General features: G+C 39.1%; 1 protein-coding gene across 4 annotated transcripts; it reads right to left on the bottom strand.

The window, feature by feature from the left end:
• Positions 1 to 873: 873 nt before the first annotated feature.
• Positions 874 to 19367, bottom strand: TMEM267 (transmembrane protein 267). 4 transcript variants are annotated; one of them, XM_082724193.1, is made up of 4 exons: positions 19065 to 19367; positions 16480 to 16598; positions 6950 to 7337; positions 874 to 2803 (listed from the first exon to the last, which is right to left on the bottom strand). In XM_082724193.1, the coding sequence occupies exons 3-4, from the start codon at positions 7259 to 7261 to the stop codon at positions 2468 to 2470; spliced, it is 648 nt and encodes a 215-aa protein (XP_082580319.1). In that variant the 5' UTR covers positions 7262 to 7337; positions 16480 to 16598; positions 19065 to 19367; the 3' UTR covers positions 874 to 2467. The 4 variants fall into 4 exon arrangements, with proteins under 4 accessions (XP_082580319.1, XP_082580318.1, XP_082580317.1 ...); XM_082724192.1 differs by lacking the exon at positions 19065 to 19367 and adding an exon at positions 18669 to 18730; XM_082724191.1 differs by lacking the exon at positions 19065 to 19367 and adding an exon at positions 18595 to 18696.
• Between the last annotated feature and the right edge of the window lie 1225 nt (positions 19368 to 20592).

Here is a 20592-nt window from a genome sequence, read left to right as displayed (position 1 = left end):
TCATCAAAGAAAGTGAAAGTGAGTCTGAGAGAGTAGCCTGTGAGGATAAGATTGAGAATGAGTAATATATTGGGATATCAAATGAAAGAAAACTGATACCTACGGTGGATAAAAGGTTTAGCCATGATAGCAGTGAGCCAGGACCAGAATAGCTCCTATTTCCGCTCCTCTTTAGTTGGGAAAATGGGAAAAACTAAGTAATTGTCAAAAGGAAAAGGAGCTGGGGAGTGTCCGCCTGATTGGAGGTGGTGACGGTAGCTGCCCAGGTTGAAGACAGGAGGTGAGGGAGGATACGTGGGAGTTTCAACTCAGCCCACCACTTAAAGGAAACTAGGCTTGAGGATGAGTGGAAAACAGTTCAATGGGTGAAGTTCTTCTGAGGAGTTAGCGTAACTAACATGCCTCAAGAAAACAGTAGATTGTAAGGGCAGGTCAGTGGACCAGCCTCCATTAAGCGAATGGAGGACATCTAGTGGCTAGAGGAAACACCTACATGCAAACCAGATAGAATCCAATTTTCAATATCATGTTGTATTGACACAAACTTTTTAAATAAGAAAAAAAAAAAAAAAAAAAAAAGGAAAATGGTGGCATGGGAAATTGGCTGTTCTATTTCTAGAGGATACAACCACAGCTTTTATAGACCATTTAGAGGACAAGGAGCATTTCTGACGGTAGAGAAAGGAACACGGATAAACCCACACTTAAAATCTGTAGTTATTGTTTTGAGCAAGGAGTCATGGGCAAAGTGAATTCCCATCTAGTACAAAAAGTTAGAGGACAGTCCCCAAAATGCCAGAGTGACACTCTTAAATAAGGCCCTATATTTTAATGGTATTTCCTGGTTTGATACGGAGAAAGACAAAAGTAGAGTTTTATAACTTAGAAAAGGTGATACAAGATATATGCTTTATTTCCATTGATTTCTGAAATTATATACTTAAAAAATCTCTACCTTATTCAAATTTTCCCCCACTATATAATATTCATTATACCAAACAAACTGACACAATCATTGCTCATGAAAGATCTATTAGATTTACAATCTAATAGATTCTAAAACATAATTGATTGCAACTAATTAGCTAACAACAAAAAGAAAAACTAAAGAGTGTGAACCTTTACAATAATTTACAGAGCTCTGTTTAACTTAATAAATAAGAAAAATATGCTTTGGATAAGGCATTGCTTCAGCATCTCTCGGAGAATAAGGCACACAATCACTAGCATTACAAATCACAAATGTGTAAGAAAATCTAAAGACAGCAAATGGTACATAGGATACTAAAAAAAAAAAAGCAAGTGCTGTTAGGACACTGACTTTTATATCAAAGGAATATTAAACTGAAAATGTAAAATTTTACAGCAACTACATTTCTTTCTCTAATAAAGGTCATCATTTTTAAGAGATCAACCTGCAAGAAGGAAGGCAAAACCAAATTTCCTAAAAATCCTTCATTTTGAAAAACCCATGTTTTGTTTCTCAGTATCAGGCAGGTATTTTAAAAATTATTTAACCGATATACTTTAAAATAGTGTGTAAACAAACTGGCAGCAACGAAAACAATTTTAATGGCACATTCAGGATTTTACATTTGAAGAAACTGGTTAAGTCCTTTTTTGTGTCGGTTCAAATTACATGGTTATAAGCCAAGTATCAATATTTTGTTAGCTTTTAACAAATATTTTGTCAAATTTAGTTACTTTTTCAGAACCGTTAAAACTGTAACACATGAGATTTTTGGACAAAGATACTAAAAAAATAATACTTGAGCAGGATGTTACTACAGTCAACATATTACAATAATTATTTCCTAAAGTGATTCCTGAAAAAATCATCTAGATCTACGGTTCGTTACTATCTCGTATGGGTATTATAATGATTTCTCACAAGTGTGCGGAAAAGGATTCTGCCAGTAATCGCAACGCATTGAAGTATGTGGCCAATCACGCCATCATCAGGACCAATAGACATGAAATACAGAAATGGGAGTGTTCACTCTATATCTTACGCACGATCTCATTTATGTTGGCTGTTGCACTGTTGCAGTATCTCAGGAAAATGTGGCTACAAATGTGACTTTTTGCAAATTAGTAGCCCTATGATTTGATCTGTTCTTCATCCTGAAAGGGACTGCCTCAAATGCATACCGAAAACTTAACAGGATCTGAATCTACTAGGATCTATTAGTAGAGCCAGGTAAACAGAAGAAACAAACAAAATCTCTCATGGGATAAATCAAACTCTAATATTGTACTAATGTGTTACAGAAGAAAGAAGTAGAATTACAACAAATATATAATTTAATATAATTTTTTAAAAAGTGCACATGCCTCCTGAGCAAGAAGATTCAGGAATTATAATAATTAATATAATATATTGTTAAAAATTCACTTGATAGTGATAGCTCCCCTTAATTATCATTATCAGAACCATCTGCTTCTTGAAGCCTGGCATACGGTTAGCTCAGACATCAATATGGATCCCATGTTTTGAAGACATCATTTGTCTGGTCCCTGTGAAATACATAACGAATGAACAGATGTGAGGTAAAGAGGAGGTGATGACAACATAAAGCCAGAATGGCAAAGGAGAGGTTTTTCCAAATGGGCATATCCACAGGCCATGACGAATTCCATCTCGGATATGATGTGATGTCCAGGATATAAATAACATCCAGGGAAGAAAGCACCATGAGTCCTTGAGCTTGAAAAGGTGCATAGTACACCTCAGGGTCAGAACCACAACTGGAATGACAGTAGAGCAGTGAAGAAAAGGTCTTCGTGGAAGAGTCAAAGCAGCCTGCCGGGGAGAGCAGTGGCTAGCATCATTTCCTTCTTGGCAAACAAAATTTGGTAGATGCTTCTTAATATTCTAAAACATTTTCTAGGAGTCTATTAGAAATACAATGGAAACATTTTCTGTGTCGCCTCTGAATACTTATAAAGCAAAGAAAAGTGAGTGGGAAATTCTCTGAAGATCTCAAGAACATGGTGATTAATTTTGTAAAGTTTCCTATTATTTGCTTAGAAAAGTCACAATACAAATGTAATTTATATACCAAATGTATGGTTTGTGTAAATTTGGTTTTAGGGAATTATCTGGGGCCTCTAAACATTGAAAAAAAATCTCACAAGTGAATAAAATATTCTTCTATTAATAAAGACATGAAAGGGAAATGTTTTTGTTGTAACCATTTTATACTAGCCTTGAATATTTTCAGAATGCACTTACAACATTTAGAAAGAGTCTATTATTTTAAAAAATATTATAAAGCGGAGTTAAACTCCAGTAAAAATGTTAAACCATTATAAAAAATGTAATCAATAACTTAACAAATGAAAATTTCAGGGTTAATCCCTGAATGATTCTTGAGTGAGGTTTTGTTCTCATGTACTCTAAAGGCTAATTTTCAATAAGATAATTTTTACATAAAAAGGAAGCTAAGAACATGGGGGGGTTAAGGGGATAGAAGAAGACTAAATGAAACAAGATGGGATTGGGAGGGAGATAAACCATAAGTGACTTTTAATCTCACAAAACAAACTGAGGGCTGCTGGGGGGAGGGGGGTTGAGAGAAGGGGGATGGGGTTATGGACATTGGGGAGGGTATGTGCTTTGGTGAGTGCTGTGGAGTGTGTAAACCTGTATCCTTGGGGATAAAAATATATTATATGTGTATTTAAAAAAAGGAAGCTAAGGGCAGAAGGTTGTCTAAACCAAATCTCCCCATACATCCTCAAAAACATTACAGACAAGGGCAAATAAAACTATACCAAACCCCACTCAGCACAGACACAAGTCAGAGGGTGCCCAAAACTTCAAACACTCTCAAGTATTAAAATACAGACTACATCAGTGCACTTTCTCTCACACTTCCACCACAAGCCAGGAAAGAGGAAGGGACCTAAGACTGATCTATAATTACCACTGGAAAGAGAAACACTGGAAAGGGTCCTAGTTGATCAGAGCACTGGCTACAAAGCAAGGACTTAAAAGTGTGAATAATTCAAGGCTTTAAAAGGCATTGGTTCTGAGGGAGAAGATGGCAAAAACGAAGGGGGAGAAATCATTTGGACACTAGGTGGTAAAGAAGAAAAGGCGGAGAAAAAAAAATCAGTCCTTATTAAAAAAAAAAAAAAACAAACAACAAAAAACTAGAGGCATAACTTCCCACCATTAAAATACAAGGCATCTGTCTATTAAAGAGACTAAATGAAACAAGATGGGATTGGGAGGGAGACAAACCATAAGTGACTCTTAATCTCACAAAACAAACTGAGGGTTGCTGGGGGGAGGGGGGTTGGGAGAAGGTGGTAGGGTTATGGACATTGGGGAGGGTATATGCTATGGTGAGTGCTGTGAAGTGTGTAAACCAGGCAATTCACAGACCTGTACCCCTGGGGATAAAAATATATTATATGTTTATAAAAAGTAAAAAAATTTAAAAAAAAAAGAGAGACTGTACCTTGCCACCATGTGCAGTCACATGATCCTTAAACCAGTGTCTTTAACTCTCACCTACTGACTGAATATCAAAGAGTTTATGCTACATTCTTCTTCTTTCTCCCTATTTTTAGCTGTTTTATTTCTACTTTGGCAGAACACATAACATTTCTGCATTGTTAGTTTTTTTCCCTAAGATTTTATTTATTTATTTGTCAGAGAGAGAGCGAGCACAAACACCTAGCAGCAGAGGGAAAAGCAGGCTCCCCGCTGAGCAAGAAGCCCAATGTGGGGCTCTATCCCCTGACCCCGGGATCATGAACCACACACATTTCTATACGGTTATTCCAACCTTGTCTCCACCTTGGTTTTTCCTTGCACAGCCATACTGAACCAGGCTCCTCAACAGCAGGGTAGGGCGAGGAAGACTGTGGTAAGCCCTAACTTGGAAGAGAGCAACAGTCTGAAGTTACGTTCTGGATGTTTGGAGTTACACTGACTCTTTACACTTTCATTTGTGAAGTCTATTTAAATTAATAGATGCTAAAGAAGAAACAAGAAATTTCTGTTTGTTGTCTGATGTGTAAAATCTCAATCTAGATTTTTCATTCATAGAAAAATAATGAAAAATGAAAGAAGAAGAGGACATGATCATAAAATCAAGGAAGTAAAAATAGATCACTGATAAATGGAAGGAACAATAGACACTTAAAACTTAGTATCATTGGGGCGCCTGGGTGGCTCAGTGGGTTAAAACCTCTGCCTTTGGCTCATGCCCTGATCTCAGGGTCCTGGGATTGAGCCCCACATCAGGCTTTCTGCTCACTGGGGAGCCTGCTTCCCCCTCTCTCTCTCTCTGCCTGCCTCTCCACCTACTTGTGATCTCTCTCTGTCAAATAAATAAATAAAATCTTAACAAAAAAAAAACCTTAGTATAATAAATACTTATTTTAGTTTTGGTATTTATTACTAATGATCACATATAATCTTATGGTTAATGTGAAAAAATGTTTAGATTTCATTAAAAAAAAAAAGGATCAATACCAGCACTGTGCTACCCTAATATGTACTATCTCATTTAATCCCTGTAACAGTTGTATGAGTTAGGAATTATTTCACAGAGGGGGAAGCTGTGGCTCACAGAGGCCAAGTAGCTTCCCCAGGTTGTACAGGGGGTAAGGGGGAGACTGAATTTGTCTCTCTGGCTTATATTCTCAACACTACTGCTTCTAAGTGAATCAAAGAATAAATACAGTATGGAGCCTAAATGTTTTTTTTTTTAAATTACACTAAGTTCTAGATGAATGCATTTATGAACCACACTTTTTATGATGCGTGATAGCTTATCCCAATCTCTACTAACATTGACTGTGAACTATTTGTCGGGGTCTGTCCGTTAACATGCCCATTTAACACACATGAGTGCCCTGTGAGGTAAGCAATGACAGAACCCACACTTTACAGATGAGGACATTGAGACTTAAAGAAGAAAGTACTCTGCTAACACCAAGTACTAGAATTCAAACTCACGTCTTCTGATTCCAATCTCAAATACATGTTATTAATTCGTCTTTAATCAGGAATTACTGATTCCTTACTGATTACGTTCTTTAATAAGTAAGACAACCTCTGAGAAATACCTGGTATGTGACACCTAAAAGGAAGAAATGATCATTTCTCATTCATTCAACAAGTATCTACTGAATGCTTACTAGATGAGCCAGGCACTGTTCCAGGCCAGTGGTGAATAAAGCAAAGTCCTTGCTCTGTGAGTGTTTACAGATCATAAACACAGAAAAGGTAGGAAAATCTGTTGACACTTAGAGAATATTATCTGAACTGTATTTCAGGCTTAGTTCATTTGCAAAGCCAACAGGTCACTGTATAGCTAAACACCTCATTGAAACTCATCAACGTTCTCCACCAGGGACTGTGCCCTAATCAGCCCATGGAAATGCACACCTTTGGCCCCACAAGGGACTGGGGAATGAATCCACTGAAGTCATTCTCCAGGACTAAGAGTCATCTTAAAGCTCTTCTCCTGTTAGGGAACACTAAGAAGCCACATACTAACTGTGAAACATGAAGAATAAGGGGGAAATTATAAGTGTGGTCCTGAAGAAAGAACAGTGAAAAAAGACCCAGGAGAGCCCTGAGAATGATCCCCATTACTTTAAGCTAGTTGATTAATGTGTCCTTTAAGACTTGGCTATGTACCATCCTCTGTAAAGTCAGCACAGAACTTCCCAGGTCCGTTTACTGAGTCCTTAACTCTGTATGCATCCTTGGCACTTGGTGATGCCAGTGACTTGATTAGCAACATGTCTTTGTTTGCCTTCAGGGAAGTACTAAGTGCTCAAAAAAAAAAACAACTGGATGAATGGGCTTCCTTATTTTAAAATAAGGATAATCTTCTCTAGCTCTAAAAGGATGCTATGAATATCAATATAACGGTGCTAAAGAAATTAAAGACCAGAAATATTAAACATATATGTTTCTTACCTTTAAAGATAAAGATCCAGCTAGAAAAAAGTGGTCTACATCAATAACAGAGGCTAAAAATCCAGCTAAAATGATTTCTCCAAAGTCAGTTGTCTTCTTGACGCCAATGACGATTGCCCACAACCACATGCCAATCACACAATGTATGGCGTTATCTGAGAGGGCTCGAAGCCAGTCATTTTGCTGGATTATGGAAAACTGAAGAAGTCTGTCGGCTACTAGGCAAAACATCCCCAGACCAAGGCTGGAAATAAGAGACTCTGTGCTACAAGACTGGAGTAAAGCATGGGTCTTCTCAGCCTCAGACGCCATCACAGACAGTATGTCAGTATATACTAAAAGCCATCAGGAAACAAACAGCTTATTCTTATTTACATTCCCAGTCACCCTAAAATAGAACACAGAAGAAAATGTTAATGCGTATAACATTTCAATAAGCAATAATCACACCTTGGATAAACCTCATTGGCTACGATACCACCACCACGCAAAGCTTAATGCCATGAAACATTTAAACAAAACAGTCTCAGCAATAATTTCACAAATACAAAACCAAGCTGTGGGGTGCCTGGGTGGCTCAGTGGGTTAAGCCTCTGCCTTCGGCTCAGGTCATGATCTCAGGGTCCTGGGACTGATCCCCACATCAGGCTCTCTGTTCAGCGGGGAGCCTGCTTCCCCCACTCTCTCTGCCTGCCTCTCTGCCTACTTGTGATCTCTGTCAAATAAAATAAACAAAATCTTAAAAAAAAAAAAAAAGAAAAGAAAAGAAAAAGGAAACCAAGCTGTAAAAACTGGTATTTCTTTTTTTTAAACAGTTGTCAGTAATCTCACTTTATTTTTCTCAGCTTCACTGAGATATAATTAATAGAGAACACTTACTAAATTTAACATGTACACTGTGATGGTTTCATATACAAACATGTTGTCAAATGATGACCGCAATAAAGTTAGTTAACATTTCCATGATCTTACATAGTTACCTTTTTGTGCATGTGGTGAGAACATCTAAGACTACTCTCCTAGTGCTTTCAAATATAACAAAATTGTACTTTTACATGTTATATACAATATGCCATGCAACCCAAAGAGAATAGGTTAGCTTTATAGGAACAACAACTTTGAGGTCATCAAATAGTTCTATTGCTCAGTAATGTGTGCTACATGGTAGTGGGCAACTATTGTGTTTGTGTACTCAGCAACTATTTTCCAGACTTCTGAAAACAGCATCTCCTTTTTTAAGGAAAACTGCTCATCACAATACCCAAACTCTGGAGCTGGTCGATTAGAATTCTCTGTTTCTCTTATCAGTAGTAGTAATTAGTTAGCAATTACTAATGAGTCATCCTTTTCTAGTAGTGATTAGACTGGTGATAAATAATCTGGTCATTAAGGTGATCCAGGCTGGACTAATCAGATTTCCTTCTAGAATTTTCTCTTCTTACAGAACTGGATTCCACTACGTAGAGCAGCCTAAAAAAAAAAAGAACCTAAGGACATTAATTCCTCAGGTTCAATCTTCAAGTTTCTCAGAGCTGCCTTAGCTCTTACAGCTTACCGTTTACTTCTATGACCTAACCCAGCATTCTTCCAATAAATCCCGTTTTCTTTTGTTGCCTCTAACCACAGAACTTCAATTGGTAAAAAGGTAATCATAATTCTGTGCTGCGTAGTTAACTGGCATAGAATACTGAAATCATTTATCCAGTTAAAGTTATCAATATTATGTGATACCTGAAGTTTTTGTTTTGTACTGTTTTAATTCTGCAACTAAAGAATAACTAAATGATGTATTAAGAATTATTCAATTACCATTTCATAATTAAAAACTACCCATAGCTCATTTTGTAGGGGAACACAAAAAACCTAGAACAGGAAAACAACTTGGAAAAAGATGAACTAAGTTGAAGGACTTACACCATCTGACTTCAAGTCTTACATAGCTGCAGTAATTATGACAATGCAGTGTTGGTATAAGGGCGGACAAATAGAGCAATGGAACAGGATGAAAATGGAAAGTGGGATCAGGGGACTCCTGGGTGGCTCAGTTGGTTAAGCAGCTGCCTTCGGCTCAGGTCATGATCCCAGCATCCTGGGATCGAGTCCCGCATCGGCCTCCTTGCTCGGCAGGGAGCCTGCTTCTCCCTCTGCCTCTGTCTGCCTGTGCTCGCTCTCTCTCTCTGATAAATAAATAAAATCTTAAAAAAAAAAAAAAAAAAAAAGAAAGTAGGATCAGAAATAGATCCTGGGCAGCTCAGTTGGTTGAACACATCTCAGCTCAGGTCTTAATCTCAGGATTGTGAGTTCAAGCCCTGTGTTTGGCTCCACACTGGTTATCAAGCCTATTTAATAATCATAATAATAAATTTTAAAAAGAAATTTAAAAAAAAGAATTAGGTCCACACATGCAAAAGCAAGTAAATAGAGAAAAGATGGTCCTTTCACTAAATGGTGCTGGAACAAGAGGATATCCATATACAAAAATAATGAACCTCAAACCATACTTTACTCCAGTATACATTTATTAAGACAAAATGGATCACAAGTTTTAAAATAAAACATAAAATTATAAAAATTTTGGAAGGAAAGAGAATATTTTTGGGTCCTTAGACTGTGCAGAACTTTCAGAAGCAACATCAAAAGTTCGATCTGTTTTTTAAAAATCGATAAACTGAACTTCATCAAAATTAAGAACATCTGCTCTTTGAAAGACTATGTTAAGAGAATGAAAAGAGGGGCGCCTGGGTGGCTCAGTGTGTTAACGCCTCTGCCTTCTGCACAGGTCATGATCCCAAGGTCCTGGGATCAAACCCCACATCAGGTGCTCTGCTCAGCAGGGAGTCTGCTTCCCCCCACCCCCGCATGCCTCTCTGCCTACTTGTGATCTCTGTCAAATAAATAAATCTTTAAATATATATATGTATGTGTGTGTGTGTGTATACTTTATTATCAATAACAACAGCAGGCTTTCATGTAAAAGGAGCACTCTGAAAACAAGAGTTTATAGAGATCATGCCCCTCTTCACCCAAAAAGGTTATCTGCAAAAACAGCATGTGATTAATACCAAAAATAAATGCCAAAAATACCGTGGGGCAACATTAATAAACCTCTGAAAGAAAAGGATCATGACTCTAGGATTCTACCTAAATTAAATTACGACACCTCTGTGACAGTCATGAATTTCAATAGTTTTGCCTTATAAATTATAACAGCTATATACAATTTCTGGGGGGAAAGGAATGGAGGAACAGACTTCTAAATTACTAGGGAGAAAGAAGAGGAATAAAGAAAACTTGATCAGTACAGCAAAACAGAAAAGGAAAAAAAAAAAGACTTTACTGTCACCCCAACCCTCCCAAAAAAGCAAAAGGGACCAAACATCAAACACAAATACTACAATAAATGTGAACGTATTAAATTTATCTATAAAGAAACAGATTGGGACAAAAGGAAACATCCAAGTTATTGTTCATAAGAAAATATCTCAAACAAAAAGTCTCAACAATATACAAAATCAAGAGATGAAAAAATATGTATCTAGAATATAGAAGCCAAATAAAGCAGCCATGATAATATTAATATCAAATACAAAATTCATGGCAAAAGACTTAGTGGGATAAAAGGGATAAAATATTCAAGTCATAGTAAAGTTAGATGCTTACAGGGCACTTGGGTGGCTCAGTTGGTTAAGCGTCTGACTCCTGATTTCAGCTCAGGTCATGAACTCAGGGTTTTGGGATCGAGCCCTGAGTCAGATTCCATGCTCACAGTGGAGTCTCCTTGAAAATCTTTCTCCCTTTCCCTCTGTCCCTCCCCCTGCACCTGCTCTCTCTTGCACTTTTGTTCTCTCTCTAAAAATAAATAAATAGAACCTTCAAAAAAAGAAGATGCTTACATGACAAACTGCAAAGCAGTAAAATATGTAAAATATACCAAGTAGCCAAAAATAGGTGTAGATAGTCTAAATAATATATAATTACAAGTTTGATTTCATATGCAGGTCTAAAATTACATATTTTACACAGAAAACACATTCCAAATGTCTATAAAACACTTATAAAAGCTAACTACTCATTTACTCATCTGTAAGAAAAACTTTAATACAATCTAAAAACTGGAACTGTTCAGACCAAATTCTCTGACCACAGTGCAATACGATTCATCACTTTTAAACTGGATAAAAAGAAAAATAGAGTGGCCTAGTTGGCTCAAAGAAACTAAGCTTAAATGATGGTTCAAGTAATACCTTTAGAGCCAAAAGACTTGGTTCAAGTATTTATGCTCTATACACATTTTAGGAAGGAAAACAAAAGTTCAGAGAGCAAGGACTCAGTCAAGTTTGTTCACTACTATACCTTTTATGCAAACTAAGTGCTCAATAAGTGTTGAATGACTTCATGAAAAATCTTCATACACTGGATCTGTTATCCAGCAGGAACTGCATATTAAATACTTTGAAAGGTATTCAGCAAAATGTAATGTCCATTCCTGGGATCTGCATTTTTAGCAAGTATGAATACCAAGTAATTTCTATATTCACTAAACATTGAGGAAACACTAGTTTACTAGAAACTAAAATGATGAAAACCAAGAGACAATTACCTTAAATTTAGAAATAGTATAGCTATTAGGGCACCTGGGTGGCTCAGTGGGTTAAGCCGCTGCCTTCGGCTCAGGTCATGATCTCAGGGTCCTGGGATCGGGTCCCGCATAGGGCTCTTTGCTCGGCAGTGAGCCTGCTTCCCTCTTTCTCTCTCTGCCTGCCTCTCTGTCTACTTGTGATCTCTGTCTGTCAAATAAACAAAATCTTTAAAAAAAAAAAAAGAAAAGAAATCGTATAGCTATTAGAATATTGTTCTGGCAGTTTCATTCCATGTAAGGAAGCAAGGAAAAAAAGAGGGAGGGGGAAAGAAAATGTATCATTACCTTTCCAGCAACAAAAAGATAATTACATTAGTTTGCAAGTGAAAATGACTGCTTATTCAAGAGAATCCATTGAAAATCATTAGAATTTAAGTTGTGAATGGTGGCTAATTCAAGATAAATACTAAACTAATCTTTATAACAGACAAGCCATCATCGCTTCTCGGCCTTTTGGCTAAGATCAAGTGCAGACAAGCCATCATCAATGGAAAAGAATATTCACAATGGTAATAAAAACCCAAATACCAAGGGATAAACTAAACAAGAAATATTTATGAAGAAAACAATAAACCTGTATTAAAGGACAGAAAGATCAATCAATTGTACTATGTCAGCTCAGCTTAGCTAAAAGCACAGATTCCAAAATTCCCTTCCTTGTGAAGTTCCTGTCTTATTGCATGTGGAGCTTGCATATGATCTGTTAGCTCACCTTGTTGGCACGGGAAGTGGGCTGGCCTGCAGCTCCTTCAACTTCTCCAAATCCTGGGTCTGCATGTGCAATCCCAGGGTCAAGAGTGCTAGCCTCTCCTGTAGATCACCCCCAGTATCAAAACCGAAGTTGGTGAGAAGCCAATGCAGATTCCATTTGGTCCTTGCTCTTCTCCACATCCACTTTCCCTTCTCAACTGTGTCTGTCTACCTGTCTACCTGTCTATAACTACTTCAGGCTCAACAACGGACTCAGAGGCAGGAGTCTGCCCAGACTGCTTTCTCAGCCCCCGCAATTATAGAATGTCTAATCCCTGTATAAATCCCACACTCTTTGGCAGGAAAAGTAGTTCTGCTTCTTTAATGGAACTTAACTAGCACAAGACAGCCAGACCATTTTACTGACTAAGAAGACAACATTGATGGTGCTATTCTCCTCAAATGGAATCTATAAATTTAATATCATTCTAAATAAAATCATACTGGGATTTTTCTTTTAGAAACTTAACAAGGTGTTTCTAAACTTCATTGAGGAAAGTTAATGACAATAAACTTGGAAAAGCAGAGTAACATAAGTATTGAAAGGTGAATACCAGAAATCGAATCAGTGTGTGTGTTGGGGGGGGTGGGGAATGTGTATATAATACTAAACGATTAGAGGAACAATTATTATTTAATTCCAATCCTGTATCAGTTAGGATTCTTAAGTGCATGGAAAACAAAACACTTGGACAGTACATGCAAAAACACTTTATTAAAAGGAAATTGGGAGGGATGCCTGGGTGGCTCATTCAGTTAAGCCACTGCCTTCAGCTTAGGTCATGATCCTGGGGTGCTGGGATCGAGTCCTCCATCAGGCTACTTGCTTGGCAGGAAGCCTGCTTCTCTCTCTGCTACTGCCTGCCACTCTGCCTGCCTGTGTGCTCTCTCTGACAAATAAATAAATGAAATCTTAAGAAAAAAAAAAAAGGAAATTGGGAAATCACAGATTTGCCAGGCTTCAGTGCTATGCCTCAAGCGCCTCAGTGAAAATGACATCAACAACTTGTCCCATGAAGACCTCCCCACCATTGAGCCCAGCTTCCACTGCCTAACCTGTCACCAGATATTACCACTGGCACTGCACCAGTGCAGACAGGGCTATCTGCTGCTGCCTTGGAAGACTGTTGGCAGTATTTGCTTATTTTGGGGCACCTGGTGGCTCACTGGGTTAAAGCTTCTGCCTTTGTCTCAGGTCAGGATTCCAGGGTCCTGGAATAGAGCCCTGCATCACATTGGGCTCTCTGCTCAGCAGGAAGCCTGCTTCCCTTCCTCTTTCTCTGCCTGCCTCTCTGCCTACTTGTGATCTCTGTCTGTCAAATAAATAAATAAAATCTCAAGTATTTGCTTATTTGATTTCATATAATATTTAGAGGGGGGCAGGGTATGTGTCCAACTGGCTGAGCCTACATCAAATGACCAGCTGCAAGGGAGGTTGGAAAAGAGTATTTGGCCTTCTCGGCACATATTGTAGAAAGTGGGATCTGTTTCTTTCAGTCACATAAGAACAGCATACTCACAAATATACTATGCTGGACAGGAAGAGGAGTGCATGCTAGTAGTTAATCTGCTAGGCTTTAATTGCTAAGTAGTACTGGAGAGAGTCAATCCTCAGATGAAAACTGAGATTGGATCATGGGTTCAACCTGCAATGCATAGTTTAATACAGTAGAGCTGTTTAATCAAACTCTAGGTTTGGGGTTCCTGGGTGGCTCAGTGGGTTGAAGCCTCTGCCTTCAGCTTGGGTCGTGATCCCAGAGTCCTGGGATGGAGCCCCACATCGGGCTCTCTGCTCAGCAGGGAGCCTGCTTCCCTCTCTTTCTCTCTCTCTCTCTCTCTGCCTGCCTCTCTGCCTACTTGTGATCTCTCTCTGTCAAATAAATAAAATCTTAAAAAAAAGAAAACAACAACTCTAGGTTTTAAAATGTCACATCCACATGGATCAGAGTTTTGCAATATAATAGAACATTTCCCTAATTAAATTAAGTACGGGAATCAGTTTTGTTGACTAGCTGCCTGGAAAATGTCTATGATTTGATAGCTTTGGTAATCAGTATAGTTATCAAGTTTGGGATATTTACATGAATTTGTAAACAAACTTTTATATAGTTCAGCTAGGTTGATTTTTAGAGAGGAGGTCAAAATTATCCTCAGTTTATTTTCTGGAAAAAGTTTTAAAACCTATTTATTTGTCAGATAGAGAGGAAGAGAGAGCACAAGCATGGGGAGCAGCAGGCAGAGGGAGAAGCAGGCTCCCCGCTGAGCAAGGATCCTGATGTGGTGCCCGATCCCAGGAGCCTGGGATCCCCACAGGAGCAGAAGGCAGCTGCCTAACTGACTGAGCTACCCAGGCAACCCCAAAATAGGCAGATTTAAATACAAAAAAAAAAAAAAAAAGTTATATATGGCTATTTAGCATGGCATTATTATAAGGAAAAATTAGAAACTGTTATGTACAAAGTCACTAGTGATGAGACTAGTGAAATAAATGCCACAAAATTATGCAACCATTAAAAAGTAACTATAATAACTATTCCCATCTTTACTGGCATGGAAAGATACTCAACATATTAAAATTTAAAAGGAAGTCTATAAAATATGTAAAATGTTAATTTTTGTTAAAAATATGTACATATACTGCACATTTTAAAAATACAGAAAACAACAGACTTGGTTTATATTTCACCCATGAGCTTACATATGATTAGTACTTTCCCCCCCTTTCTTGGATTCCCTAAACATTTTCTTTTCTTTTCTTTTCTTTTTTCTTCAAGAGAGAGAGTGCTTGAGCAAGAGAACACCTGAGTTGATGGGTGAGGGGGAGGGCAAGGGTGAAGGTGGCAGATGGAGAGGGAGAGAGAAAATCTTAAGTCGCTCCAAGCCCAGTGTGGAGCCAGATGCTGGGCTCCAAAGCAGGGCTGGATCTCACGACCCTGAGATCACAACCTGAGCAAAAACCAAGAGCCAGATACTTACAACTGAGCCACTCAGGTGCCCATAATTCCCTAAACATTTCCAATGTCTTCCTATTATGACCACAAAGCAAATAGAGCTACTCTGAAATTAGTAAGAAGTCATTAAATAACTCAGACCAGGATGCCAAAGTCAGTCCCTTAAAGGTGTAATTTTTGAAAAGTAGAAATATACTTATAACATTATAAATATCTATTAATAAAAATAATACATAACATCAATAAAATAAAAATTTTATATAATTCTTATAAGTCAAATTGATAATATAAAAATAATTTTTTATATTTATGTATTAGTTGACATAGGCAAAGTCTGTACCAAAGATTTCTCTATCTGCAGGTGAAATAAACTTATAGATTCCTTTAATTCTTTCATATAAAGACTTGCTTTGCACAGAACAACAGTTTTATTAATGATAACGGAGTCTACAACAATCCTCAAATTCTTGGCCATTTGCAATAATGAAAATTGTTCTGAAAAGCACTAAGATTAGGCTAAAGTGTACAGATTCTTCTAGGATGAGGAAACGAGTTACTTCAATGTACTTTCAAACAAGACCAAAATGAAAAAATGCAAAAGATACCTCCAAGTCATGAAACCTTTCTATAAACCTCAGGATTTACAGTTCCATAAATTATGAATCATTTGCTTCTACTTTACAAAATAAACTCTTGAAACTTGCATGGATTTAGTCAACCAGTTTAAAGGTTCAGTGCATATAATTTTAAGTTTTATAAAATATCCCTTTGCACCAAGGATAGATGCCAGTATCCACTTAGCTGGATGGGAACTGGGACATACAAACCTCACTTAATGACCACGCTAGAGAGGTGCTACACTAGTAGCAACATTCCCCTCCTTCAGTAAGCTGTGGCCTACAATTTAGCCCAAAGAAGAAAGAAGGCCATTCAGGTGGATGGGTCTAAGAATGTAGGCTGGACACACTTACACAAAAGCCCAACAGAAAACTATTCAAACTATGCTCAAATCTGTATTTATTACAAATTTATGTTCAAATCTTATCCCAGAAAGGAACAAATATTAAGAGGTCATTATCCACTTAACTGCAAATTGCATGATGTCACGCTAAAGCCGCTGCATGACATCCACCTTCTTTTACTCTTGGAACAATTTTTATCACCCCAAAATATATTTAAATGTTACTAACCTTGTGTTTAACATAAGTTCAGATTCTAAAAGAATGAGGTAGCTTATGATATGTTACGAGCAAAGTGAAACATCAAAAGATCACTTCAAGTACTTAAGTGGTGATCCCAATTTAGTGACCTGAAAAAGAAAACCTTATTGTTTATAAAAATATATCACGCTTTGTGAAAAGGAACACATACACCTAATGGGGCAACACAAAATGCATCTTATAAATGGAAAGTATAAAGCAGTTTGCTTGACGAGAGAGAAACAAAAAGCTAATGAGTGAACATGGAAGTAGATCCTTCAACCACAGTCAAGTTTTTAGGTGCCCAGAGCCCTGCAAACATCTGGATGCCAACTGCATGGGCCTTTGGGCTGGAAACACCCAGCTAAGCCCTTGCAAAGTCTGAGCCAACAGAAACAATGAGATAATGTTCGTTAAATGCTTTAAGCCTCTAAGTTTTGGGGTGACTTGTTATATAGTAGTAGGTATCTAACACAATACTCTTTCCATTTTTATAAAGGTATAATTGTGGTTCCAGAAACACAATTCTGACATCTATTCCACTCTATTAGTGCATAGATTTAACATCTTTGGCTTAGATTCTGAGGATAAGAAAAAAACACATTTGAGGGGGGGAGAAAGAATATTAATAATTGTATTGTCTTTATTGTCTCTAAGACACCCAAGTACACCCATTTTTCTTCATACCTTTTTCTTCTTTTTGCCACTTCCTTCCCTCCCCTACAAACAGAATGGACCCTGAAACCTCAAAAACTGTAAAATAACTTTGTTTAGTCTACATACTTACTTTGGTTGGGTAGTTCCCTCAAGAGTAATTATAATTTTCTTTTAAGCCTCTCGTGCATAAAATCTAATGTGCTAAAGGTATTTAATAAATATTTCATTGCATTAAAACAGGGGGTAAGCCGGTAAGCAACCCTCAGCTTATGAACTAAAACTACTTTGGGGATGACATCTTATCTCATAATAGCATAACAGGTCCTTATGACATGCAGCCACTTTCTACAACGGTCAAAGTGCTACACTGCATTCCATTATAGTAGAATGTCATCAACTATGAGGTCTTTTAAGTATACATAGTAGTGATGTTCAATTCCACAAACATAATTAGCCAGTTACTTTAACTATACACGACTGTGCACTTTGTTAATAATCTTAGACAAATATTTCTGTCAAAACAAACAAATTCCCCCCAAATTCCCCTGCTTCACTCGCCCCTCACACAAATATTTACAAAAACCTGAGGTAAAAGCACTTCAAAATCTCATTAACTACCTACAGTATTGCTTTACCTGTCTTTTTCAATGCCAGTGCTGTAGAAGTTAATATATTTAATTTTTAAAATTTTAATTTTTAAAAGTAATCTCTACACCGAATGCGGGGCTTGAACTCACAACCCCAAGATCAAGGGTCACCCACACCACTGCCTGAGCCAGCCAGGCGCCCCTAATATATTCAAATTTTTAATTCTATAATGCCCAGAGCAGGTGCCAAATATAACGCAGTAATTTGCAAAGGACAGAAACACAAATCCTGCTCAGTTTCACAGAAACTTTTTACAGCCGGAATATAAGATGTTTAGTTCCTACATGTACCATTAGGAATAAAACATACAATTCTCAATTTAAACATATATCAAGTCTCAGCAAATTTCCCAAATCATTCTTGCCCAAGGCTGGTGTGATGCAATAATTTTAAAATGCCGATTAAGAAAAGAGGGCAGGAAGCCCTGGCGTCAGAGGAACCCCGCATTTCCCATGCAAGCAAGGTACTACTCTGTCACACTTAGAGTATTCACGCCTCCAGGGACCCGGGGCGCGTGGGACTCTCGTGCCTGTTAGAGGGCAATGGGCAACTCCTGCAAGACCCCCGTCACCCCTCTCTGGGCCAGGGACACGCCAGGGACACAGAGCCTAGGCGAGGACTGGGTGCCTGTGGAATCTCGAAGGCTCCACGAAGCCCAAGGAAGACGCCGGGGCTTCGCGCACATCCCGGCATCGCCGGACAGTGCCGAACGTCCAGCACACCCCGGCTGGCTCTCGGGCCCCGCGCGTTCGCCGCCCCTGACGCCCTCCCCATCCGGAACCAGGAGCTACGGCTTCCCACCTCAGGACGCAGCTTCGCGGAGTCCGCTCAGTCCCCCTCCCGCCCGGGCCCTCCCGGAGCTCTGCCGCGCCCACCTTCGGCTTTCCACCCGGCAGCCCGCAGCGCGAACGGCGGCTCCGCCCCTTTACCCGCCCCTCGGCCGACACCATAGAGACGCCGGCCTCCGGCCAGAGCGGCTCCAGCCCCCACGCGTCGGCCGAGAGGACGCCGGGATACTGGCTCCATTCCTAACGGACGGGAACCGATAGGTCGGTGTTCTTTGTAGCTGGTGATGGCTGCTACGAGTTCTTCCCCGTTGTGCTCCATAAGGAAAACTTTGGGACAGTGGAATAAGGCAGAGTGCCTTGTTGGCTTTCTCTATCAAACCTGGGCATTTCTTCTTGGCTTTGCCGGCGCCGTGCCCAAGACTTAGCCGCCGACATATCCACAACCCATCTTACTGGCGGCTGGGGACGGAGAAGTAACCTCACCTAATGTCGCATGCTCGGGCCCTATACCCAGACGCTAGAGCTAGGAGCCAAGGGCCATCTTGGGTCTGGAACGGGGAGAGGAATTTCCGGCTTCCTGTACTGGGTCTTTGAGGTTGGGCGCCGGAGTTTTTCACGAGACGGAGGGATCCCGCGGTCTTGCAGATCCGCCGCTCCTTAGCATCGCTCCAACGCCGCCTTGGGGATTTCTTGATAATTATTCTTTGCCAGTTTGTGGGCGGACGGTGGGGGCTACACTTTATTGCGGCGGCAGTGACAGGGCTGGACCATTTAATCATGACTACTAAATGCACAGGAGTTGGGGAAAAGAAAAAAAAAAAAAACTGCATAAAAGGTAACTTGGCCTATTAGCCGGCCTCAAAATGCAGCTTAAAAAAAAAAAATGTTTTGTTTATTTGACAGAGATCACAAGTAGGCAGAGAGGGAAGCAGAGATTAAGAGGAGGAAGCAGGCTCCCTGCCTAGCAGAGCCTGATACAGGACTCGATCCCAGGACCCTGAGATCATGACCTGAGTTGAAGACAGAGGCTTAACCCATTGAGCCACCCACGCAGCCTGAAGTGCAGCTTCTTAATGGGAGTATGGCCAGGTCCCACCTGCCTTCCTGCCTGAGTGCACCAAGACGTCTAGCTTGGCCTTGGCTCTAGAAAGCACTGGTGCAAAAGAATAGTTTCTAAAATGTGCATTGCTTTTCTTCTTCCTACTTACGGTTTTTCAAAATAAGGGTGAGAGGGAAAGCAAGGGCAGTAGTGAGAATATATTTTACAGTTGAAAGACAATTTTGTAGTAAAAAGTGAGATACTCATTTCAAGCACACTCCTAGGCCTGCCTCTCAGAACCCTAAAGTATGGCTCAGTTTCTCAGTGATAGAACTTTTCATTGCTTGTCACACCCTTGGCCTTTAGCCAGTGGAAAAGACTCAACTGAGATGGAAAATGATAGATATTTTAACCTAAATTGTTTAAAAGCTAATTAAAAAGAATACATTAACTACAATATGGGGTGCTTTTAGTCATGTTAGGGACAGTTTGTCTGTCTGAATGCTGTAACAATTTCACATTACCTTTTTGGCAGCATTGTACATGTCTTAAACTCTAAGCTTTCTAGAACTATTGAAGAAAACATGGATGGCTTCCTTCAGCCAAAACAACGAAATTGTCACAATTTTCTCTGTAGTCACCCTAAAGCCCAAAGGCACTGATTGATTTATACAACACATACTGAATGTTCTGTGTGCCAAACACTATGCTTGGTAAGAGGCTACAGAATGACTTTATGGAGCTCAAGTTCTAGTGGAGAATCTAGACCACAAAGAACAGTTGGATGGCTATAGTATGTGCTGTAAAGGTAATAAATAGGGTGATGTAATAGAGACTAAGTAGGGGAGGCCCTTCTGAAGAAACGGTAATTTGTGCTGAAACCTGAAGGTAGCAAGAAGCCCGGAGTGAGAAAGCTAACATGAGAACATTGTGCCCATTCAAATCATTGACATTATCACTCCTAATCTATGC

Source organism: Mustela nivalis, assembly GCF_964662115.1.
Source record: "Mustela nivalis genome assembly, chromosome: 3".
NCBI classification, from domain to species: Eukaryota; Metazoa; Chordata; class Mammalia; order Carnivora; family Mustelidae; genus Mustela; species Mustela nivalis.
Note: the sequence above shows the minus strand (reverse complement) of the source record. Positions and strands in the feature narration are given on the sequence as shown.